We start from the raw sequence: 26884 nt of genomic DNA, 5'->3' as shown, positions 1-26884 counted from the left end.
CAGACAAGAACTTTTTTTGTAACAGGTCGTCCTAGCTAACATGCGTTTAGCTGGGACTTTATACTTATATTGTGTAACACTATCACTGTAATGTTGACTAGGTAGTAGCTGAAGTTGCTGAGCAGTTTAATGGAAAATGTTTGTCAGACTCCTGGGGTTATACAATAATAAACCTTGAACACAGCAATAGCCCACTGAGTTATCCTTTTCATAATCGCATTTATTTTTTAAGTTAAAGCAACAAAAGTGGAAAAAGGTGGAAAAGGATTTTCCCTTTCCACTGTTTTTTAAATTTCTAACCAATCAGGAGGTGTTGAAATGAAAACCATTTATAAGTCTTGTTCTCTATATACAATTTGCAACCTTAAAAAACAGAGCAACAACTTTATCCTTTTATAAGCGCATTCAACCTTTTCACCCTGAACTGAAGTTGGACAATTGGGCGTCTTAAGAATGTGGCAGATGGAGGCACATGTTTAATGTACATATAAATGTAAACACTGACAGGTATTCAGGGAATGCTGCAAAAAGTGTTTTTTTTTAATTCATCCCAACAAGAGCCCATTCTCCTCCTTCCCTCCTCTGCCCTTCTCCTAGGAGGGTGGGGGCACATTTGAAGGATTAAAGTAACCACTGGAAGACGGGGTGTAGGGCAGGGCCTCAGTGAGGGAGGAGGCATTGGAGGAGGGGGGTGGGGGGGCTGTATAAAAAGTGACAGAGCACAAGTGGTGCTTTATCCACCCTGTCCCGCTCTGGGTAAGAGGAAACCCTTAAGTGCTCCGGCTCAGGCAGCTTCACCCTTTTCTGTCTCTCACTTACTTTTAACTCACACCCGTGAAACGTGTGCGCGCTCAGGACCAGAATGGCTGCATCATCTGCACGGAAAACAGACGCACTCATTAAAATGCTGGCTTTTGCTTTGATTGTCATCGTTCCACTCTTCAGTGGTAAGTTGTTTAAAGAGGGTCAACTTCTGTGGGATCGAATGGCCATCTAAAAGGAGGGAAAGGGAGGGACGGGATGGGAGGGGTGGGGTTGGGGTTGGAGGAGTGTTTGTTTGAATGGGCTTTAGAGTTGAATCCAGGTTTTAACCCTACAACCCTTTTACTCTCTGGAATGCACAGATACTATCTCCATATTTAAAACAAATCAAAAACATGTGATGGGTTTCTTTGTTGCTGTTTTTCCTCTGATGACGCAGACAGGATAACATTACTCTGGAGTGTACTTGGCAAACAAAGGGGGTGTCTTTAGAGGGGAACACTTCTGCAATTAAATAGAGGGAAGGGAAGTCTTGAAGGATGATATATAGAAGATCATTTTTATCCTGGACTTAGATTTTATTTGACCAAATAACTCAGCTTTTTGCATTTCCCCCTGTCCCTATACAGTAGTTAACCATATCTGAACCTCCCACTCGAGCCATGTAGGCAATGTTATTGACCTGATTCCCACGTCTTGAAGGACTTTGGGAAATGTGTGTATTTATATTTAGCTGGTTGTAATGTGAGGCCCGCAAGGAGAGTGCGTGAGAGGAGGGTGTGTTGTAAATGTGCGTTTTTCAAATGTGGTCATGCTGATATAGAGGCAGCTATAGTGAGGCGTCATGAATGACTGATGATGTTAAACTCTTTTAATACGACATGATGTAGCTCACATGGCAGATCATTTCTAATGCTGTTCAAAAATATCTATTAAACAACATTTATCTGGACTGGAACAATCTTATCTTTTGGCTGTATTACACTAAACATCTTCAATTCATTATTTCATCATTGTTACACCTCTAGGGTGTGGCCAACTCATCTCAGATTGTCTGTTTCTAATTGGATCACCAGATTCTGCACAATGCAGCCTTTAAATTTTTTATTTTTTATTTTATTTTTTTTACTTTTTTCACTCATCATCTTTCCCTATCAGACAGGAATGTAGTTTCCCCTCGTTTGACTTCAGTCTCTGCCTATTTTTAACCTTGTCCCAAGCCTATAAAAGTCAAATCTGATAAACATGACATAGATGTTGTTTAAAACAAGACCAAATAAGGGGATAAACTTTCTTTATGGGTAATTTATGAATATGAAACAACTGAGTTTAAAGATGTCTTTCTATCTGGATGAGTGATCACACAAAACTACATTTTTAATGCTATAGAAGGAAAACTAAAAACATGGATAATGTAGTGAAAACATATCCGTCAATCTTTTTTTATTGGATAAGACAAGCTTAAATGAAAATAAACACAGGGGGAAAAATGTCAAAGACGTCTGAAAATGGAGCTGAAGACAGGCAAGAGCTATACCATCATCCCCATTTCTCTCAGTTGTGGCTTGAAATGAATCACCCACCACATTGCTTAATTCAAACCGTATGTCTTGTTCTTATAGAAAGCTTATAGGAATGAGATCATCAGCAGGCAAAGGCAGCTGCATGTGCTTTGAAAAAAACTGATCTGTCTTTACCTCATGAAAGAGAGGCAGACAAACTTTAATTTCAGCTCTTAAGGGAGGCAAAACTCAAGCTCTTTATGTGGATTGTAGTTTTTATCTCCTCTGAAAATCACAAGCTGCCAACGCAAAGCAACTCAAAACATGTGACATGCTGTTGATGTGCCAAATGTGTAAAAAAGCCATTGAAGCAAATATCATACAGATGGAAAACAGAACACAGACGAGATAGGTCCCTTAAGTTGAATTCAAATAGAAGATAAAAAAAAGTCTCCTGAGACAGACAGATCTCCCTCTCTGTGAATTATCTTGTCAGCCTGTTGTGCTGGCAGCAGGGCAGAGTTATGTAAGCTTAGGAAAGAGGGGCTCACTGTACAACTTTACTGTCATGATGAGGTCAGAGCGGATTCACAGATGTTAGCCATGCAGCGTAACGGTTGCACGGAGAACGTGGAGGGGGGGCCGTGGTCGCAGATGTTAAACAGAAGATGAACAGAAACATGGGGGGAAACCCCTGCTGGGAGTGTGTTGGAGACATCGTTTAAGGAAAGCTCTAAGAGGGGCGAGACAAAGGACTTAAAGGTGCTTAGATATTTGGAAGATTTCCTTTCAAATATACAAAGAAAATGTAGTTAAGAATTTTCTTAATACAGTTTAAGCCCTGCCTGTTCTCTGAAGTGGTTTTAGGAGGCTCTCTAGTTAAGCACAAAACCCTGCCCAACCTCGCTGCCAACCCTGCAGCATGTAATTATGGAAATCATTGTTTGTGTAGTTCTCACTGAAGTAACAGATGCAGCGCAGACACAATGTCAACAACAGAGCGCTTGTTTCTGTGACTAAGAAGGTAGAAAACCCCAAAGTCAAGTGTGCCGGCGGGGGCTTGAAGACATCTGGACACACACACATACATTAGATCTTCATTCAGTCGGGTTTGTGTTTTCATCCCATCCTAATGTAAGAGAGAGAGAGGGACTGGGTTTCCACTCTGCTCTTCACAGCTTTCTCTTTGAACTTTTTCCAATTCCTGCACTTTAAACTCTATTTATTTTGTGAGTGCTCTCGAACAATAAGCGTTGACATGTTGAAGCCAAACAAGCTGCTTTATCAAACGACCAGGAGGTGCCAGTATGTGCCCTGATCTGCAGATTAAACACATGGGAGGGGAAGGAAGCCAGAGCTTGAGTGTTAAATGGCGAAAGTGAGAGGACTTGTCAATTGCCCCAGCTCCCAACCTAATCTTTATTAGGCAGCCTAACACTTCGGGTTTCACAACTCACTCAATACTGTAGCAATGTTTTGAGCCATGTATGATATGAGTGCACCATAGACTGTAGAATATGGACAATGCAAAACACAATAATCTGTTCTGCTGTCGGCTGTATCTCAGGGATCTTTGCTGTTTCCTCAACATGTTAAATCTGTGTTCTGGTAAACGGATGGGTCGTGACGTCAATGAGGCGGCTCTTCCAGCCTGAGATATTGTTCAGACTCTTGCTCTAAATGGCTACACATAAATCACATAACTTATTCAGTATAAAATTAAGCAGAATAATGACCAGAATACCACAATCGTACATACATTTTTGATATTAAAACTTTGAATTAAAAATGATCAAACAATATTTCACATGTGCATTGAAGAATTTATTGCTATGAATCAATCCACAACACTCAAAAGTCCAGAGGTCATCGTAACTTACAAAGGTCTCACAATGTATGTCTCTGAATTGTAATGCTAAACTAGACTTTTCTGGATCTTATTGAACAAAAACATTATAGAAACACCCTTATTAATTAATAATTAATTATGTACCAAAGAAAAACACAGGAAATTGGCTCTCAGATGTGACTTGGATTCCCTGGTTTGCCAATTTTCAAAAGAAACTGAGCAACAATGAAACACATACTGTAAAAGGAAAGAGGCAAATCATCTTGGCATGTTTAAAAAGTCATTTTTAGCTCAGCATTATCATATAATAATTGTGTATAGCAGCTAAAAAAAAGTTTAGAAAACCATGAAAACCAGCTATCCTGTTTTTTCGCTATCACCTCTGGGTGCTGTGTGCAAGAAATTATAGATTTGTAAAAGATATAGTGCTTCTCAAATTCTTTCTGAACCAAATCAATGTTGATCCTGAGCTATTGCTTCACTCTGCAACAGGATCCCCTCACAGTCTACCTGCACACACTCAAAGCAGACAGACTCATTCCATGTAATGCACCAGGCAGCTAGACTGTAATGGGTAACTATGAGCATGTGTGTGTTGAGTAGGGGGGGGTGATATAATGTTCCCAATTGAAAGCAGATGGCATGTTTCCTGATTGTGCTCCTCCAGGAACAGGCATCATGCGTTCGATAAGGAGCTGCATTCGCCCGGAGGTGGGGCGGGGTTGGCGGGGGTTGGGGTGGGGTTGGGTGCAGCGCTGCAGCCGAGCACAGTTGGGTGAAGTAAGTGCTGCCTGCCTGATTGAAACCATGAGATCCAGTTGCCTTTCTGCCAAGAGAGAAGAATGGGCTGGGCCCTGCTATTAATCGCTGTGACAGGAACAACAGGAGAGGGGGGTGATGCGGTGGTGGGGGGAGGGGGGGGGGTCAAGATAGTGGGGTCAGCGGTGTGTTGTTTCAGAGCGGGTAGAGTTCCAGAGCATGTTTAACCCTAAGGGACTAAAAGCTCCAATGTCACATTCCTCCGCATGCTAAATTCTCACATGTAGATTCTTAAAGAGTTGAAGAAGGATATTAAATCATGACACATTGAATGAAATATGTTTTCAATAATGCAGAAGACGGTCTAGAAAAGCCAATAAAGGTAACCACAAGATGAGGGAAAAATAACACAACACATCTTATGGCAATATATTTAAATAATTCCACAATAAGGTCATATGATTAACATCTCATACTACTTTGAAAGAACAGCAATCAGCTTTTTTCTTATAGTGCATTCAGAAATCACCAACATACATATTTTGGGCATAATTATGGGAGGCCAATTAGGCAAACTTAAGTCTTTACTGGCATGGCCCCTCTATTTGTTCTTTTACAATCCCCTTTCAGTTGAATGCAGGTGGGCTGGGGTTAAGAAGGAGACCTATTGGATCAAATTTCCAGCCAATCTATGCCATTGTGATGTCACAGCGCCTCCAAAGAGGTACTTGGAGATTACAAATTTGAGTTATAGCATGTGGCAGTAGAAGCAAAGAAAAAAAAAAGGAATTCAAGGCGCCATAATTTGTATTTTCTCTCAATTTTATGTTCAGAAAGACTGAAATAATTGTTTATCAGAATCTGTATTTATTGCCATGTACATTTACACATTCAAGGAATTTGACTTATTTTGCGTTTTGCCATATAGGAGGCACTGAAGTTACCATTAATTAGGCCCTAAAGTTAAATTGAAAACACAATTCTTTTGGCAACTGATTTATACAATTGGTTGTTGACCTAATGATCAACCTCCATGGGAATCCAAGAGCACGGCCGTTTTGGTACTCACATTCTGGGCTGTCCAACCAGTATCCCACAGTCAGCCCCCACTTATCAACACTGTACAGGGCATCCATACATTTTCTATAGTTAGAGACAGAAGGAATATTTCCAGGACATTCAGGATAGAAAAAAGGGGCTACTTGTCTGGAGAGTGTTTATAGTAGCTGTCTTGGCCGGGCAGACTCTCACACACTCAGTCAAAGTAATTAAAACATGTCAGTTCAGCATCATCGGAACGCGCTTTGAATCTTGTCAAAGCTGCAGATTTAATTAGTGGTTTGAAAAAAAAAGGAAAGAAATCATAATCACCAAAAAAAAAGGATTATGTCATATGGTAACTATTGCCCCAGCATGGCAGGAAGGGTACTAGTAGGACCTCAATCATTAAGACTTTAACACGGTGGTCCAATAACATGTTCAGACCATTATCACCTCACCATGCACCATTACACAGCACAGGGTTTCCCTTAACCAAAGCAGGGAGAGCGTGGGCGTGTGGGGTGGGCATACAGCCATATTTGGGTTCCTCCCTTTTAGACTTTTCTGTTAACCAGACCGGGACTTATTTTTGCCTCTCTTCATTGACTGTCTGTCTGTTTCAAAATTGAATTTAAGATTAAGTTAGTGTTTTTAAGGTCTCTAATGCTATGGCACCTTTGTATCTCGTTGATCTCCTGCAATACTAAACTCGTGTGAGTGCACTTAGGTCGGCCACCCAATTGTTCTTAACAGTCTCGAGATCTGAACTTAAACATGGAGGGGATCAAGCGTTTGTGTTGGCTGCTCCTGAACTATGGAACAGTCTATCCATCCATATAAGAACTGCTCAGTCCCTTGACATTTTTACATCGCTGCTTAAGACCCAGCCTTCAATTTAAATTGAACTTGACCAGCCGGTTTTTAAGGATTGGAAGCTTCAATGCTGTAGTCGTAGTGTTGTGCTTAATTTTTACAAAATGTACAAAAATCTGCTGTTTCACTGCTTCTGTATTGATCAGCAACATAAAGGACAATTGATATTGACAGCCCTAAGGAACACCTGGCCATTTGACAAGTAAAAAACATTTATCATAATTCATTAGCTGATGTTAGACAACAGCTAAGCCTACCAAGCTAATGTTAGCGATCGATAGCTTTTCACAATACGATAGAAATGGCAAGAATTCCTACTTAAACATTAAGCTAACACCAGCTTACAACAATGTTAGCTTCCAACTCAATTCTAGCTAATACTATTGCCAACAACCTTACTATTCTATCATATATGGAAAATATATTAAATGCTAACATTTGCTAGAAGATGGTTCAATGCTAATGTTAGCTGTTATGGCTTAGCATTCTGCAAAAGTGGTTATTATTAAATAAGAACCGACATAGTTTTCAGAACTAATTAATCTAGTTTATTTTCAGCCACAATGGGTTAAAAATAACAAGTGATTGGATACACGATGTTTGATTTGCAAACCTGGAGCACAGCAGTACAACATTTTGACTGAACTGGTGCTTTCGCTTAACATCAGAGGAACATGGCCACTGTCTGACGATGGTAGAAAAAAGGTGCTTAGTGAAAGATATACAGTAGTTTATGATATTGACAACATCTCATTGCACAACATTTTACTAGTAGAAGAAAGAAAGCTTTCCATTCAAATCTTTAAAGGAACTAGAACAAATGTGGGCAGTGAAGCATCTACTTGTAGAGCTCTTAAGCTTGTGCTCATTATGAGAAAACCACAAGCATGGATGCAAAGTTATACAAAGTGGACATGTGCAGCTCTTGCATGTTTCGCCATTACACTGAAGGCAGGCAAAGCATTCTAGCACCCCTTAAGAGGAAGTGGCTGTTTCTATATGTCTCCTGTAAAGCATGTTGCTTTATATTACACTCTGTGGTGCCAGAGGTGTGAAGGCTGAAGGCTACATCTCACCTTGATAAATGCCTGGGATTAGCTGTGCGTGACTGGGACGGGGCAGGCGGATGGGGAGGGTCGGAAGGGAAGAGGCCGTTGAGCTGCAGGCCTGTCTTCCTCTAAAGCCTGCCACATTCCTCCATCCGGAGTCCCAGGAGACGGGGGGGGGGGGGGCAGAGCATTTCCAGACCACAGCCATCACTCAAAGAAATATGGTGGGAAAATCTTCAAGTGAGCAATGAAGTCAGAGTCAAGGCTGTGCAACATATGGAGTCAGGGTTGATTAGGTTTGTCGTGTTTGTGCAACGATAGCAAGTTGTGTGACTGATGACTGATATCTTGGCTGCTTTCTGACGTGACACAAAGAGAAGGAATGAATGACAAGTCTGTGTGGGTTAGGGGAGTTGGGCCTAAGGGAATGTGGACATGTCTGATATACAGTATGAAATGTTTCAGTAACGCTTTGTGATAGATGACCCCTATAGCTGTGGCTCCTGCTGAGTGAGCGAGTTGAGGCTAGAGGGCAGTGATGTGTTGACGGATAAAGAGGTCAGGAAGTGTGCCGACCTCACGCAGGAAGCTTTAGCAAACACCAGGGTCATTACTGTATCAGGTACAGCACAACAGTACAGGTCAAGGCTATAAGAAAGTGACTTGCAGTTCTTCTTGCCTAAATGTACAAGGAACAAATGTTACATAAGGAAGCAATAATTCATTGTTGTTGTAGAGGTAGACTTTGTTAGTCCCAGTATCTGAAAACCCTCAGCTAAAGAATAAGATGCTCATGGTGTATCAGCAGGTACACCAGGTATTACACTGATCCAATACCATCATTTATGAGCCCCGCCTAAATATGACATAAAGCAGCCAGAATTTTTTATATATCTACCCCTAATCACTACTGTTTTATAGTTATCAAGAAGAAGCGATTTCAGGTAAATTATCCTGCAACAAAGGCAAAAACAACAGCAGGCCTACACGACTAGATTAAAAAATAAGGTTGTTGAAAACTAGCAAAGAGTTAGCGTAACTGTCACATGTTTGTAGGGTGTATTTGTTTTTTGGTAAATTATTTATTTGAAGTATAATTCAAGCAAAGTTGAGGTTAAAAATAAGATTCTTAGCAGAGAAGCGGCTAACAACACTTAGCTTGTTTCTTCGTGTTCAGTGGTCTTTTAGTGTAATAAACAATGTAATGTGCAAGTGGTAGCAATCAAATCACAGCAATATTAAGTTACTAATACATAGCTGTTAAATAAATAAATAGCTGACAAATAAAATAGTGAAGTTTTTAAGTCTAAATCTGTATCCAGAAGTTAAAAATGGTTTCAGAACGTATCCTGTAACAAGCCTTAAAAAAATGAAGGACTTTCCCAAACTTCATAAAATCAAGACTCTAGGTCTACAACGAAAACAAAACAATAAAAGGGAGTCACTCGGATCATGCTGTTTCTGTAAATGTTGGTCATAAGAGGCAGTTATACACAGAGGTTTAATTCCTGCAGAGCTCCGGCCTGTCAGGAGAGTTTGTTTGTGTGCAATGAGTGATGGATGGTCAGAGAGCTGGATGGAGTTTACTGGTTTTATTGGCAGTGTTGCAAAAAAAGCAGGCTGTGTCTTATTGTGTCGGAGCTTAACAAGCATGCTTTACTTCAGCGATTGTAGCAGCCCAATTTTACAAGAGTGCTTTTTAGGGCATTGATATAATTAGAACAAGACTCATGAAATATTGTTGCTTTTGTATGGATTTATCAAACAGTGGAGTCAGGTTGTCAAAACTGTTTAATACTTTACTTTTTCCAATACCAAGTGTTTTAAAACGATACAGATCACGTAGTATTTAAAAGTAGCCTACTGAAGCTTAAAAAGAGCTTTAGGTCATCAGTCATGTCTTTTACCAAAAGCTGCCCCGAGCAAAAAAGAATGAGAACACTGTCTGAGTTGCACGAATACATTGGCAACATTGCGGTACTGAAACGTTGACAACATATTAGTAAAATATGGACAATATACAAGTGTTTGCCTGCCATCTCTGGTAAATAAAAAAAATAAATTTCCGAATATGCCAAGGACTATTTTTGTCCCAGTGGTATCAATATCATTTGATGTTTTCTAGGATCATATCAAAGTTTAAAAATCTGGTATTGTTATAACCCTACAGCGAAAATGCATTAAAATGATACCAATCATACTGTGGTTCTCTTTGTGAAGGGAATGTGGATTCATAGCCCAACCTCACTACTATATTTCCCCAGTACCACAGACAGTCCAAAACCCCACATTGTAACCAAAACCTAAACAGCGTCAATCTTGTCTTTTTTTCGTTCAGCAACACAGCTGACAGGGTGCTACCTCAAAGTCCACTCCAAATCCCCAGGTGACATGTAGTGATCACAGAGCTGAAACAACTCCTTTCAGCCTCACACTCCTGCGTGTCACAATTGTCCGAGAAAACCTGATTTATGCCCGACCATCTCACCCATTTCGAACCTCATCCTTTTCCGGTAAAATAAACAGACGGACCACCCAGAGACGGCAGAGGGATGGCAGCTGTACGCTCCTCCGGGCTGCAGACTATGGGCCCTAATGGACAGACCTAACAAGGTTAGGGAGTCCTTGACCTGTTGCCGGTCCACACCCACGCTAATGCTTCTTATAGTAAAGTCAAGACGCCATGTGGCACTAAATTCTGCTACACTCTGTCTCCAGTGAAACATGAGCATGTCTACGAGGTAGCTTTCCTGCCCTTTATTGTAGGTTTCACTGGGGAATAAAGACAACAAAATGTGTCCTGTTTATTTGATCCAGGGACAAAGTGTAGGTTTTTGTTTCCGCCTGCATGACAGACAGCTGCAGTGGACAGTTGTTAACTCTACTAAAAGACCTCCTCAGAGATTACTGCCCCATCTGCTTCGCACGACACACACAGTATTTACTCTGTGCTAGTGGCACCTGTCTGTCACCATGATTTACAAAAGGAGGTGTGCGGACATGTGCCTCAGTGGCACCACTGTGTGAAGATATGCACCTCATGTGTGAAAACCTCAAGCAGTGACTGTAGACAGTGAGACTACCGGGAGGAGACAATGGCCCGATAACAATTCTCCACTTGAGTCTACCCCAAGTTTTCGATGGCTCTTTCTATATAGAGGCTTCAGTAACAAAATGATCTGGTCTAATAAACTCTTAAAAACTCATTATGGTACATTTAACTCAGATTTTCTGACACATTTAAAAGTTTTGTTTGATTATATAAGAAGATGTCTTCCTTCTAAAGGAACTCCCACAATGAAGATGATTCAAGCCACTAATGTGACATAGGGCAAAAAAAATAAGATGTGTCTTACGTTTTCAATTTCCCTTTGACTGAAGAATTTTTTGACTTTCGCAGTTTAAAACTCAGTATTTGAATGTGTAATTACTCTTAGATTAACAGGTTTCCAATTCAAGAGTACTTAAATAACTAAAAAACAAACAATACATTGTCCTGGTTTACTTTAGTTGTATTTTCAAACACAGCAGATCAGCATGTGTCTGGTAAACAGTGACAAATTGTGCATTATCTTTATCTACAATTAAAGTGGGTACACTGTATATCACAGATTCACAAAAGAGTTTGTGTTTTTTTATGTCTCATATGTTTTTTGTCATAAACAAAGCCATCACTTCAATTCTATCCAATGTGAACAAAGGCAGGAGTGGCAGGAAAATGTAGGTCAACAGGGGGCAGCACACCAACAAACCTGAAATCAATCACAAACTCAATCTGGCAGCCGCTGAAGAAAGGCAGAGCGAGGAGTAATGAGATCTGCAGAAGTAAGGCATTATGGGAATGCTTTGAGAGTGAGGTAATTCTGTTGTTGTTAGACACCGAGAGGGAAACCTGGGTGAGAGGAAGGCAAACCTTGACTTCTCGATATTCACCTTGGTATTTGACCTGAGCGATTGAAGCAGAGCGAGTCACAGACTGCAGGGTGTGGTTGCATTTTCAGCTAATTAGCAATAAAACGAGCTCTGGAAGTTATACAGGCTATTACAACATTCGAGGTGAAGTCATTCACAGCTGACAAGAAATATCCAAAACCAAGCTTTGATTTAGTGTCTCAATTTATCAAGGACTGCTGCCTGAAAGTCACAAGACTCCTGAAAATGGAAACTGGTGTAATGGCCTTTTGCATTATTCAAAAATGTGGAAAAAGTGATATTTTCAGTGGCACCATTGCCTAGCACCTACAGCAGCACATCTTAACTGGGCATTTTTTTTAATCTTTAACAGGGTCGATGGAAAGTCATACCACTCACATTTTGAAACATATTTTTGTGTATCCTATTGGCGGCCTACCTAAAGTGAGACATTGTGGCCTCAGGATCTTTTGAAAACCTCAGAGTGAGAAGATTGCACCTCAAAGTAAAAGACTTCATGATGTGATCCACACATCTGAGAGCATCAGCTATCTGCTGCAATGAGATCTATCACCTAATCTGCCTCTCGGGACACAAAGAAAAAGTCATTGTGAGCTCATCAAAGGGCTTTCACACCCTGCATGACTTCATACATTAGGATGATAACTGGAGTCTGTGAGCTGCTGCAGACCATCGGAGCCATTAGTTACTGGCTCACGTTACAACAAATCATGCCTGCAACACAATAATCAGAAAAAAACTCAGGATTCCTCTTAGTGAATATAACTACAAAACAAAACTGCAAAACAGCCTTCATCATCTCACCAATTTCCTTATAAAGATATTTTGATATGGTGTTTGAAATAAACACAATGTACTTGTGCCTTCATGAAAGGATAAGCGCTCGTTGAAGACATCCATCATCCCAATTATGCTCCTATGCCAGACTGGTAAATTTACATAACCTACTCCATGGCCCTTAGTTGCCACATCAACCAAAACAGCATTACCACCTTTAAAAGACCCAGGCTGTGTTGATGCAGGCTCCAAATAGTGACAATGCCGATACTACCTACCCAACCACTGCTGGAGTAGAGCTGTGGTTCTCAACTGGTAGGACCCAAAAGTGGTTTTCAGTGGGTTTGCGAAAGTGTGCCTGGAACATTTTTTGTATCAAACACAAAAAGGCTTTCAAAACATGAACAGAAGTCTTTGCAATAGTTGACAGTGACTATCCATTTAAGAAGTATAAACTGCAAGTCTGAAGTTTTTGGCACAAGTCAAAGATATTGCTTTGGCATGTTTATTGTATTGTAAGTTGACAGATTTCCCTGAGAAGCTCATAGCATTCATCCCAGTGGGAGTGAACAAGAGGTCAGAGCTTTTGGTCCTGTGGGACTAGTCCTGGTCTTGTACTAAGGGATGGTTTATTTTTACAGACTGAGCTGAGAAATAAGTCCACCAGGAGGTTATTAATGAAAGATATTTCCTCTGAGCTGAGACCGGTCAATTTAAGGTCACGTTGTTAGAGTTGTTGTTATGTTTGACAGCAAATCAAATCCCTGCTTTGAGATGGACACAAAGCTAATAAGATAATTTTTTTAATTTTTCGATCACTGTTACATGAATTCTTTTTCTGTTTTTTCGCAGCAGGAGTCATGGCACAGGAAGACGACGAAGTTGTGACAGGAACAACGACGGCCGTGAGAGTAGCAGAGTTCATAAGAGGAGACGGGATTGCAATGACAACTAAAGCTCCAAGTAAGAAAAACTGACCATCATTATCCCTTACTTACTAAAAACAGTTATTGGTTTGCCTAAAGTATTAGAGTAACCCGAAAATGTAAGCATGGAGGAATGGCTCAATGATTGGTAAAACTAGCACTTCTCACTAATAATGTTCTCTCACGTCCTTGAGACATAATTGAGGTAATGGCGTCAGAAAAGTGTGATTTTACACTGTGTATGATGGGAGGCATGATGTGGGAGCTTCAAACAAACATACACAGCGCTGTCCTGTCCTCCTACTGACTGTGATTTTTAGTGACAGTGTTTTACCTCTGTTTCTATCCCTGATGCTGGCTCAGTGGTAGAATGACTCAGCCTCATCCTTTCACCTCATTTACAATGAAGGCAGTGTGTGACAGAGACGTAGCAGTACCATCTTAAAACAAGTAATGTAAAACTGGCTAATGAGCGCATAAGTCTGTGCCCAGATATGCATCATGTCCATTTTGGCAGCAAGACTACGAACATTCTAGTGAAGGAAACCAAGACCAGATCTTTCCTTAAAATCTGCCGGAGTGTTAAAACCTGAAAGGATGTCCGGGCCAGGATTGGGCTCAACATTACCAGACATCAACAATAACAAAACAATCAAGCATTTCTGTTTAAAAGATCTCCTGTAGGATTCTTTAGAGCTACGCCCTTCTAAAATCACATTGATTACTTGAAGTAAGGGTGAAATTGTCATACAAAGTCATGACACTAGTTAGACAGACTAAGTCCACAGTGTCAGAGGGGACTTATATGACACTTTGCGCACAGCCAGATGCACATGTTCCCTTACATGTTGCTTCTTTGATTGGGAGGCCTGGACCGTTTTGTGTTTCCCCCCCAATCGTTGCAATCAGCCAGAGAAAAGCACTACAGCACATAGGCGTGAGGCAGAACCTAAAGCAAATAAAATAACTGAAACCAGGTCAGTGCTGGGAAATAATCCAGTACGGGTACTGTTTTCCTGCGTCAAACGACAGATGATGCGTTGAGTCACATGTGAACAGGAAGTCCAGCTAGTCCGATGGCCCAGGCCAAAGGAGTGTTTTTTCTTTTTCATTTTTAGAAGTTTTAGGCAAATATTAAAGAAATAGCAAGTGGTTAAGGGAAATAAAACATTTCTTAATTTCAAAACAATTTCTTTCCACCGGTATACATTTGTTTCCATTCATACACATCCCCAGTGTTTGGTGTAAGTCTCAGTGAAAAGAGGAATAGTGCCATGTAGAAATTATAATTTGAATTGCTTTTGCAGATTCAGAAGAAGATCCACAAGTCATGATGTTACCAACCATGGGCCCTCTAGAACCGTCTGATCAAACTACAGCAGCAACAGATACAGAAACGACAGGAGACAATGGCAACAGCGGGCCTGGAGATACAGAGGTTATAACAGCTGGTGAGAACACCGTGGTCACAGATGAGGTACCAACGGATACTCCCAAAGTGGAACCAGAGACCCAGCCACCTATGCCTCCCAGAGGTGACGGCCCCAACAACAACATACCACAGGTAAGACAAAGAATTGATTTTACGTTGACCACATGATGAAATGGACACAAACACTAAGTACACTGTATCTCAGGTTTACATTAACTGAAACATGTGATGTGATTGTAAGTGGAGAAGTTTAAAATTAAGATATTAATGTAGAACTTGTTTCAGATACAGAGCTCAGAATAAAAATTATTCGTTACAGAGTGCAGGTCGTTGCCGACTACCAACTGCAGGAAACGGAAAGTAAATCCCAGCTTGGTTTGGATGATATTCTAAGTTGCTTATCAGAGATCAACTTGAGCTGAGACCGTTGCTCATATATCCATGAAGCAAGAGAAACACTGACTGTCCATCCATTTTCACATTAACGTTTTGTTTGAATGAAGTGTTCAACAAACTGTTTACTGTTTCATGTTGAATACATCCACCATGCACCTAACATTTCTTTACATTTTTGCTGATGATATTGTTGTTTCTCTCTGCAGCTGGTTCCACGGGTAGACGTCGTCTGCGTCAGCAAAGAGGCAGTCCAGGACAAAAATGCCGTCAGTCTTAAACTCAAGGCCCCCTCCACCTGTGTAAGTTCAGAAATAATCATCTTGTCGATTCAAGTGTGTGCTTGATTGTGGTAAAAAAAATAATCTGTTTAAGCTGCAGCGCATAAAAGAGAGTTTTGCTTAACATATACTGTAAGTGCTGTAAAGTGCTATTGACTATGAACACACGAAGACACCAACTCTGCTCTGATTTCCATAAATCAATGAAATTAGAAAGAAACCTCTGATATTCTGTTTACTTCTCAGGTAGAGAGGAAAGCCAAAGTGTTTCTGTTGGATGGCATTCAGGGCATGGATAGTGAGTGAGGGGGCAGAGGGAGAGGGGCACAATGGGTGGGCTTGCTGAGTCTGCTGCTGTGTGCTGATGTAGAATATGAAATGTATAGAGGCCTGAAGCAACAGTGTGGGTGTGTTTGTGTTTGGAAACATAAATTCTTCAGAGCCTCAGGATAACAGCTTTGAGGTATGAAGGAATCACAGCGGCGGTGTGGAGCTATGAACCCAACAGAGCTTCAGCGCACATAAATAAATGCATTATTTAACATTTCAGCAATTCATACACAGCTGTAAGCAGCATACATATACAGAATATACATAGGGCTTCTTTTTTACTCAGACAAAGACGTCAAGTGCACACAGAACTAAGATTTTTTTATTTAAAAGTATGTTGTTGTTTTTTACCTTTCCTGGAAAGGTTGATCATTTTGGATCAAATCAACTGTATGAAATGCTTTAACCATAAACCATTGATCCTATGCCGCTTGTTTCAGCCTCTGAACATGGTGCACAGGACCTAACCACAAGGTCAAACTGCACCCCCATGGTCCATATATAATACAGTCTACTGTCCCAATGTGAGAATATACTTAAAGGGATACTTCACCCATTTGCATTAAGCTTTGTATCATTAGAAACCTGGTAGTATTTTTGAATGGTCGTGCATCCTGTCCTCATTTTCCCCTGAGATGCAGGAAATCTTTGTATTTCTAAGTCTGAAAAGGAGCTGTTGCGGTTAGCGGGGTGAAACTACAACGCTAGTTCCTCATATTTTCGACCACTGAAGCTACAGACCAATCACAGATCAGTGGGTGGGAACTCACTCCCAGAATCGAAACTTAACGTCCGCATGTTGCTTGGAAGCTATGCTAACAGGCTCTATGGAGAAAGCTGATAATGGCGAAAAAATATAAATATAGTGGTGAGACGGCTGCTGTCGACAGGCCGGTCTTGTGATTCAGCTGCCACTGGCCGCCGCGTCACAAGACCGGCCTGTCGGCAGCAACCGTCTCGCGGCTATAATGCTATATTGCTGGCCGCCGCCAGGCCGCTGCCAGCTCAGCAGCCGAGACATAAGGCCTGCCTGTCGGCGGCAGTGAGGACGAGGAGCCCGAGAGAGGCTCTGAAGACAAAGATAGGTCATCGGGTCCAATCAAATAGCTATGCATTCTTGAAAGAAAAAGCCATCCACTAATGAACATCAATGCAGCGCTCCTTTAGTTAGTCAGATTGTGATGTTTGGATCAGATAACATCAGGGAAAAGGTTGTGCACAGGGTGGTGAAAGCGTGATTGGATTAGACAGACAAAAAGAAGATAACAGAACAGTGAGTGGAGGGATTACAGATTTAGTGGAAGATTCAGTCAGATATCGTGTTGTGATGTCGACTGAGTATTTATCATTTGAGATTTGCATTGAGCATCACTTTGGTCAATACAGAAATGATTAATTTAAGTAAACATGTCAGGTTGAAAATGTTTCAGTGCTAATTAATTGTTATCTGGGTCTCCTTGCAGGAGGACACCAAAGTGAAGATTGAAAGTGTTCTGGAGGAGCTGTGTGGTGAGGACTGTAAGCTGGAAATCTACCAGGAGGACAACACAGATGGCATACTTGTATCTGGAAAGTATGTTGAAGGTCAGTAACATTCGCATTCATTCGCAGGATATACCGTTTCATTTGGTGACGCACTTTAATACCAATTTTGTCATCTAAAAAGTAGGCTGCGTTCTACGTACTTGTGCAACCGATATGTAGCAGTATAAAATGTTGAGACATGAACCGTCATGATTAAAGTGCAGCCGTCATCATCACCTACTACATGTGACCTGATGCCACTTTTATTGTTTATTGCCAATGGACACAGCATAAAACTTGCTGGGATGGATGGTGAGGTTAATAAAGCTTGCCAAGTGCTGGTTTGATATTAAGACCTCTAGGCAAATTGGTCGCAGTTTGACGGGTCCACACTTCATGACTACCAACGATGACCTTCACTACTAGGCCGAGAGCTCATGTCCCATGCCGGTAGCTGGCAGGATTGGTACTTTGGTACTAGAAAGAGCTACACAGCTAAACACATTGTGGTCTTTGCTGAACAAAATGCAAATCGTCTCGCAAGGAATACAGTTTTAACTTTTTTTTTCGCCCTCTGGTCGACCTCCCAAAACAGATTCCATCCTGTATACTAGTTCGACTTCCAGATTGCAAATTTTAAACACCATCTGAGTAAATTCGTTGCAAGAAACATTCAGATGTTCGCGTTCACACATGCAGCACACACAAAATATTTCTGAAAGTTTCAAGAATTTTGTACATGTGTGAATGGGGCTTCACCCCAGTAGCTCAGTGGCTTCAGACAGCTCTGGCGGGCTCACTGTGTAGCAGCCCCCCTCTGACATCTCTCCACCTCTGCATGTCCACAGGTCCTGTTTGTGCATGTGTGTAATTCGGGCCTATGTGTGTCAGAGGCATATCTCTCAATAACTGATTGTAAAACCAGAATTTCCAATATTTTGTTTTGTTATTTGCAGATGATGTGGCGGGCATGGCTAACAAGTTCAACAACGACAACATTAAAGATAAGGTAAAGTATCCATTATCTTATCTTATCTTATCTTATACTACAAATACTCCACACATGTATATTTATCATGTCCTTTATTTATTTATATACGTTTATGTATTTAAAGTTCAGCATTATTGTTTACAAGTATGTATATTATTGATTGTTCAGTTTAGTTCGGAATAGGAGTCATAATAAACTGTGTGACTGCTATTCTGTTCCAAATGCATTGTGATGTATACTTTGATTATGGGGGGGTGACCGGGTGCATCATTTAATGTCACAAGTTAAGCAAACATCACACTGTGACAGGGCCTGAAAAAATGCTCTTCCAGTAAAGTAAAAAGTGACACCCACAAGCCACCATAAATATAGTTGTTGATTCATAGTCGAAGTCGAAGTCGAAGGGAAGATCCTCCAGGGAGAAGAAAAACACTCTCCTGAGTTGAGTTCAGGCTTTAAGCTGCCAGACTGACAGTTAGTGTGACAAACAAAAAGCCCACAAACAATCCACCTCTCGGCTGCAAAACATTTCATCAAGTCTCTGCAGAACAGTCTGGGGTTATGGGTGTGTCTGTCACACCCCTATCCTGTGTCTCTGCATTCAACATACACTACATTTCCCTTTTTACTCCACCACATACTGAATGACATGAAAAGATATTCATCAGTCACTCCTCAAAGTATGTCTGCCTGCTCTCTGGCCTCTTTATGTTTTCACACTGCTTTTAATGCCAGCAAGCTGGATCTCTTTAGTAAGTGCGGTTGTTTTATTTCTACCTTTCAGTCAAGATTTCAAGATTTCAAGTGATAATATTCACCAGATTATCAAGCTCTTCTCCTGCCAGTACAGCACTGAAAGAATGCTTGACTCATAATTTTGTTCTCGTTCATTATCAGACTGATGTGGAGGAGGCTGTCGCTCGCTGGGGGAAGAACTCTAAGCTGGTGCTGGTCTCTCTGCTGCTGACCGGTCTGCTGCTGGCTGCACTGCTGATGGCAGGTTATTACCTCAAGACCCATCGCAAGAACTCCAAAGGAGTCCGACTGGTGAGTAGAACAGAGGAGCTGTGTCATACTGTTAATACTTACAGTGAGAATGGTCCAGTTTTAGATCCAGTAGATGTCGTCCTTGAACACCAGCATGAAATCAAAACAAACTGCTGTTTGTTTGGCAAAGCCTCCGCCATACTGAAGCCTCCGCTCTCCTCCAATGACCCACTTCCAACCCCCCTCCACTAACGTTCACATGAAGGAGTTACTAAACGGATGGCACCATAATTCAGCATCATTAAGCGCAAGCGACTGACAAAAATTGTCCTCGGTTTGAGTTGCAGTCGCCTGTGCCCTGCATTGTTGTTAGTGGGCTAATGTTAGCACACTTAAGTTAGCATTAAAAACATCACATTGTGTGTAAATTGACACAGAATGACCTCGATCTAAAAACGCTTATGTGACATCAGAAAAGGCATTGAGTAGTCCGTGTTATTCTTTTCTTCTCTACTCCTTGACTTTTACATGCAAGGGGGGAGGAGCCGCTCTTCCCGTCCATGTAAACCGGATGTAAACACGATGTAAAATGTCACACATTCTTCCTTTTATACGCATAAAGCATGACGTTTTACTTCAGGAAACACTCAAGTTGTTTTTTAACAACATGATACCATTGATTTGATTTCTGCGGTTCACTGTGGAAATCGCACACATTGACTGTTTATTCAAAAAGAGTACATGAGGTTGGAGGTCAAACATATGGTTATCCTTCAGTCTATTCCTCATTGAGCATTGAGTCCTTCATGTTTTCTCTGCTGAAGCCCCGTGCCAGGGGGCTACAGATGGTTTTAGTTTTTTCCCTCTCAGGCTCATTACATCACATGATAAAACACTTACATATGGAGGCGCACCCATGTGACGCTTCAGACGGAACAGATTGTTGGATTGTCTTTGTTTGGTGTCTTATTTACTGAACAAAAGTTTTTGTTTAGATTCTCCTCAAAGTTTTCACAGACTGACAGAAGCACTTCACAAACTGAAACAGCATCAGCTAAACAAAGGTTCACATCTTCACCTCGAGGTCAAAGTAAATACAACAAGCACGCGCACATACTGTAAACCCCTGAAAACGTTAAAGCAATCACCAACACCCTTCTGAGCGCACGCACAGCTGAAAGTCATAAACATCATTAACGAAGAATGCATCTGTTTGTTTTTGAGCAACGCCCACAAAAACAAGTCCGTTTACAGCCACACACCTTCCTGCTGGTTTGCACGTCAGATTTGGACAGTTAGTGTTAAATGTGTATCTTCTACGATCATCTGCTGCTGCTGGTTCATTGGTTTCCCAAAAAAAATCCCAAAGAAAATCTGAGATTAAATCTTTACAATAACTTCAAAAGAACGCACTTCCCAATCAAGGCGCTAGCTTGCTAATTACTTTTAAAAGAAGCTAAAAACTTGCGCCATGAAAGAGCAGAATTTTCTGTGGCAGTCTTTTAGACTTTTATCTTCTGTGTTGTTAACTTTATTTTTCAATGATGAATGAATTTCATGTCATCGTCTTTTTTCTCTTATCAATTAGGTTTTATTTTCCATCTATTTATTTTAGCATTCTTTTTACCTGAATGCTTTTTTTTCTGTTTACATGTCATGTTTATTTCCCAGAATGCAGAGCTGCACTTTGCATCGCATCGCCTTCCTTGTGTGAAATAGAAAAGAATAAAAATAAGAAATTAGTCTTTAACTTGTGTGCAAAAATGTTATTTAAAAAGTTTTATTTTTTTTTAATAAACACATAAAAAAAAAGGATAAAAGACTAATCATGTCTACAGTAAAAAGGAGGGTACTAGATTCTCATTGGTGAATATTAAAGGGTGTTCAGTAGTGATATAACAAGCTTTGTGCAGTATGAGGTATGAGGCTCTCTTTTAAGTGTGATTAAGATATTTGATGGCATTGGGGACAAAAAGTAGCTGAATCAGCTCTTAAATCTTTTTTTTTGTCATAGGCTGACACTTTCCAGGTGGACGAGGAGAACCAGGCTAACACCCTGGTGTCCGTGGCCCCCCTGCCTCAGGAGCCCCTCGACAAGCCCACGGTCAACGGCGAGTCTCCACCTGAAAACGGGAACAACCCCGCCCCCACCACTAACGGACACTCTGCCACCCAGACCCCCGTGGCTGACACGGAGATGTGAATCATGAACCCCCCGCCCCTCTCCCCCCCGACCTCTACTGCTCTACTGTCACTGGTTGGGACTCACTACCCACACTCCCCCTCAGAGACTCTCCACACACTGAGACAAATACAACGAGAATCCACTGAATAAATACACCTCCCCCTTTTTCCTCTTCTACACCTGCATCTCTCGGGACGATGATGAAAACAACGATGATGAAGCTCATGACTATGAAGAAGACAATGCCTGTAATGTGAAAAGTTCGGGGATCACTGAGGAGTCTGCGTACGCTGTTTTTGGGTACTCAGCAGGGCACTGACTGTGGTTTGTTAGACGCCCTGACTTCAGCGTGTGTGTCACAATCATTTAGAAATCCCCAAATAATGCCAAATAAGTGCTGTTGATCCCTGACGAAGAAGCTGAGACATTTTTCAACCAATCAAGCCAGGCAGATTTTATGCTGTTGTAAAAAAGGACTGAAGCGCACTGCTTCATTTTTTCTCTATGTGATTCAAGAAATGATGATCTTTGTAGCCCCTCTTGCTTTTACCTTATTTAAACCTGTAAGTGAGTGACAGGCAAAAAAAAAAAAGTCTCAATACAAAGATTGTCGGCCATGTTTTCTTATATGTCAAACTGTAATACAAAGCATTCGCTAGTGATGTTAACATTTTTGTATGGAAACCAAAGACAGTTGACATAGTGTTAGCAACAAACCAATAAGTAAAGCTCCCATGAAATCAAACAAACGTTTAAATACTTTTTTAACAAATGTCTTGAAAAATGTTGCTAATACACCAATCTGGCCAGTTTGAAGGAATTCTGAAAATTTTGCAAACCATTAGAACCAATAAAATGCCTTCTTTAATTTTTTATCTTTCCCTTGTTACATTTTCTCTCACTTTTCCTCCTCTACCTGCTCATCGGGTTATGAATGCTGCAAGGAGCTTCATTTGTCAACCGAGCTGTCGATCATGACGCATTTTTTGCATCACATAAAATATCTACTCAGAAAATGGCGACGTGGACATCAATCAGCGCTGAGAATAAAAACAGATTCTGGGTTTGACAAAAATGTATTTGACAACTGTTTTCACTCTATAGTTTGACCCTTGTCCCATCTGTTAATGTAGAGGAGGCGGGGTCTATTGCCGCAGAAAGTCAGCAGGGGGAGCTCTAAACATTTTGGCTTTACTCCAAAGCGGCTGTTTCTCCGTCCATCTTAATATACAATCTATGGTTTTTAACAACAATCTAATCTCACGATGGAAAACAGTTTCTGCCATTAGTATTTGCATTAGTAATTTAGACTTGTGTCATGATGAACAACTTAACCTTTTTGTCAGAGTTGAACTGAGATAGGTTGCAGAGTACATTGTCTATTTTTGTGGTTGTGTCTTGATTTTCATGATGTCATAGTGTACAGTGTTTTTTTAATTCTTTTTTTTTTTTTTTATCAAAGTCTACATTTCTTTCTTATTTCTCTTCTGTTGTTGGGAATGATGATCAGCAACATTTTTTAAATAAGCACAAAATAAATGAAAAAAAAGCTTTGAAATTCCAACACACCATCAAGCAGGTTCAGCATTCCCAAAAATGAAACCTGTTTTTTTACATCAGTGATACACATTTTTTTTTTTATCTCCTCTGCTTCCATAATGTGCTGCATGTGTAAATATGCCTGCTTTCTCTGTACCTGTGCCTCACTCATAAACTGTGACTGTTTCCAATATCTCTGTGGGTGGTCTGCAGCTTACTTGTGTTGTGTTCACTTGGTATAAGAACAGAAACATTTAAATATGTTCATACATATTCATTCCTCATCATCAGTGCCAGTAAATCGTTTTTTTATGACGTTATAAAATGCTAAATTAGACTCAGGAGAGCAATCAGTAGGCTACCACATAAACACAGAAATATTCACTCAAACAATACTCTGTGGAAAATCATGAAAAAGAAATCAACTATAGCTCAGGCCAGTAAATACAAATGTGTATCATGAACAAAAAACTGAGAACAGATGAGGGTTCAGACATGGATCCAATGATATACTGGAGGATTTTAGCCGCTTTCACACATGCACTCCTGAAAATATCTACATAACTTCAGGAGGACTGCTACTGAGATTCTCCTGACCTGGCTGGTCACATGTGCTCCTCACAGCGGGAGACTATCCCTGTCAGACGTGAAGGGGGACGGGGGGTCTCTTCAGGTAAGACGTGATGTTAAAAAACGACTCAGAAGTGGACGAAGCAACAGTCCGCTGTACGACGCTATAATGAGAATACCTGCCTTCATATCAATGCTATATGTAGTTCCACTGAATCACAATGTCAAAGAAAGACCACTGAACAACATACTGATGAACAGAAAACACAATGCAGCTTTTATTACCATTTATTTAGTGCACAGAGATCGTAATGGTTATAAACCTCACTCTCCCTCCTATTGGCTGGAGCTGAATTCTCCAGAGAATATCCTGCTGCGTTCTCACATCAGCTCACTCGGACTTGCTGCGATAAAAATATTAGGGGTCTGGCAGGAGAAACTCTGGGTGAAGTCAGAGCATGAAACGCGGCTCCTTTTGTACATATCAGGAGTTTTCTGCACGTGTGAAAGCTCTATGTGAAAGATATAAAGTCTCACTGTATATTAAAGAGCGATGTGCTCTTAAAAGCTCCGGTGGGAAACTTGAGGTTTTGTTGATTTTTGGCACCCCCTCTGGACAAAACGGTACACTTAATCTCTGCTGATTCTGTCCTGTACAAGGAAAAGCCAATCTTGCTTCTGATGGTCTGGTTTGCTGCTGGTCATAAAGAGTCATCAATAATCATTTCAGTCTGTTTATAACAAGCTCAAAACTCCACACAGGGGCTTTAAAGGGAAACCAGCTACTTCACATCAGTGGTCCATGATCTAATGTTTATTTTAGAAGTACTGGTGTACCCATAATATCACTAAAAGATAGAAACGCACATCATTACTTCATCAAAACACAATCAACACATCACTTCATGTAGAGCAGCAGTCTCTTGATCCTTGAAAATCTGATTAAGTAAAAATACGAAGCAAACAACATGTTGATTTATTCTCCACCAAAGGCAATAACAAATTAAATGTAAGCTCATTTTAAAATCCACTCTCGTATCACTCTCAAAATGAAATATAAAGACCTAATTTGTTATTTAGCAAACATCAAAGGAGATTTAAAGCCGTAGTGTGAATTATTACTGATAATAAAGAGAGAACTGTTTCTCCTACCATATCATGGTTAGATCGTGCAAACTCGTCTTTTGTGGTTTCTATTGAAATGCAAAGCGGTGTTTTGAATGAGGAAGAGCAAAAACAAGCTGCAGAACTAAAGAGCGTAGTTTGAATGATCATAATTGAAACAGCAAATCTGGTATTCAAAGCACCATAAGCAACATGCCTCAGTGGGAGTAATGTTGATTTATTTTTTTATTATTTGCTTAAAATGGAAGGGCACACTCAAACCACTCCAACTCTTTATTTCCACTCATTCGTCTTCTTTCCGCCAAATTGTGAAGATAAATATCCTTTACATAGACGGTGTTTCATTGAAACTTCTGTCCGGGTACTGTGACTGTCACTGCCTTAGTTCAGAAACAGGTTTATTACTAATTGGTTCTGTTTAAATATTCAAAGAGGGTTTGGTTGGTACAATTTAGAGCACCTGGGCCTGTTGAGTCCTTGAGCCAGGTCATGACAGTTGCAATAATTTGGACCGTATAAGAAACAATTCAAGTCTAGCGAAAATTCTGTGCATCACAGGCCGAAACACTTGATGGAACTGATCAAATTTCAATCCTTTATTACTAAAATGAATTAGTCAAGATGACACAGTGCAGGGTTGGATTTATTTTTTGTAATATAGGAAAAATCCTGTTTGTAAAAGCAAAACATAATTTTACTGCACTAAATATATTTTTTTATGGCAGAATAAATGTGCTAGAGGGATATGAACATTTTATTCATAAGAAAGTTAGGTGTGCCACATTTTTTGCATGCAGTCGCATAAAATACTAACTTTAAGGGTTAAATCTGTTTGTTTTTCCATTGTCTCGATATGGGTGTGGAAGGTGTTTTGGGATGGCATGAACATTTCCTGCAAGTTCAAACCAGTCTTCCGTAAAGCCTTTCCATTAAGCCTTATTTGTAAACATTTAAATGCCCTCATTTGCATATGCTTTTTTGCTTATTTTCATAACCGCCTAAGATGCATTCTGATTGGGTGCCTATACTGCTCCTGCAAGTCTCTTAAAGACCGTTAACAGGGTGAGGTTAGTGCTCAGAAGGCCACATCGACATCGAGTCAACATGGGGAAAAGTGCTCTCAGGTTTGTCATGGTCACAGGTCTCCTCCAGGTGGCTCTGTTTTATGGGGACATTTATGTTAGTGACAAGAAGACGTGGTCAGAGGCTAGACAACACTGCACAATGCATTACACTGATCTGTCTTCAATCAGCAATGAGGAGGAAAATGAGGCACTCTTGGCATTGCGGGGAGAGGTAGGGAGGCCTAATGCCTGGATCGGTCTCTACAGAGACCGATCCACCGATCTGTTCCCACATTGAGATGGTGCTGGTGAAGGAGAACAAGACATGGGAGGAGGCGATGGAGCATTGTCGCAGTGACCAGAGAGAGCTGGTCAGCATGGACTCTGAGTCTGCTCTAGATGCAACCCTATGGATAAGCAGGGCAGCCCAGACGACTCGAGTGTGGACCGGCCTGCGCTACCTGGCAGATACCTGGCTGTGGGTAGGTGGGGGAATGATGAACTACCGGGCCTGGGGCACAGAGGGGATGCCACATTGCCCTGCCCCACTTCGCCGCTGTGGGGCTCTCTCACGGGAAGAAGGGCGCTGGGAGAGTTGGGACTGTGCTGAAAAACTCAACTTTGTCTGCAATTGAAGTAATCATGTATGTGTCAATGTGCACTGCACAAATCTGTATGACAGAGCCGTCTTTACAAGATAACTGATTGCGGCAGCTTAAGGTTAAAAAAAAGACTTAAGATCTGTAGTTTTAAAAATATATATATTTGGCCCTTTTCATTCTATCTTTCAATACAACAGAGATTGGATGATTTTAAAACACGTGGTATCAAGTACGGAATATTTTGACGACCTTAGTCTAAAGTCTAATTTCATGTTACATGCAGGTAATGTGAAGTACAACTGAACAAATGAAACTTCTTATTGGACACGATTAAATAATTTAAGTTTCATCAACATGATTTTTGAGTATTGAGATTGATAATAAAATCGA

General features: G+C 40.7%; 1 protein-coding gene across 2 annotated transcripts; it reads left to right on the top strand.

Moving 5' to 3' along the window:
* Positions 1-732: 732 nt before the first annotated feature.
* Positions 733-23326, top strand: si:ch211-286o17.1 (hematopoietic progenitor cell antigen CD34). Of its 2 annotated transcripts, none has more exons than XM_061041186.1 (8): positions 733-947; positions 13401-13508; positions 14779-15035; positions 15506-15598; positions 17371-17491; positions 18388-18440; positions 19320-19469; positions 21424-23326. In XM_061041186.1, exons 1-8 carry the CDS (start codon positions 863-865, stop codon positions 21610-21612), a joined length of 1056 nt encoding a protein of 351 aa, XP_060897169.1. In that variant the 5' UTR covers positions 733-862; the 3' UTR covers positions 21613-23326. The 2 variants fall into 2 exon arrangements, with proteins under 2 accessions (XP_060897169.1, XP_060897168.1); XM_061041185.1 differs by having other exon boundaries at positions 13398-13508.
* Positions 23327-26884: the final 3558 nt, after the last annotated feature.

This window comes from Labrus mixtus, chromosome 7, assembly GCF_963584025.1.
Source record: "Labrus mixtus chromosome 7, fLabMix1.1, whole genome shotgun sequence".
Classification (NCBI taxonomy): domain Eukaryota; kingdom Metazoa; phylum Chordata; class Actinopteri; order Labriformes; family Labridae; genus Labrus; species Labrus mixtus.
This window is presented reverse-complemented; position numbering and strand designations above follow the sequence as displayed.

Bases quoted from the DNA above. Each gene is read 5' to 3' on its own strand.
- si:ch211-286o17.1 (XM_061041185.1), top strand. From the start codon at position 863: ATGGCTGCATCATCTGCACGGAAAACAGACGCACTCATTAAAATGCTG. The intron at 948-13,397 runs GTAAGTTGTTTA...GTTTTTTCGCAG, and splicing joins CATCGTTCCACTCTTCAGTG to CAGGAGTCATGGCACAGGAA. The intron at 19,470-21,423 runs GTGAGTAGAACA...TTTTTGTCATAG, and splicing joins ACTCCAAAGGAGTCCGACTG to GCTGACACTTTCCAGGTGGA.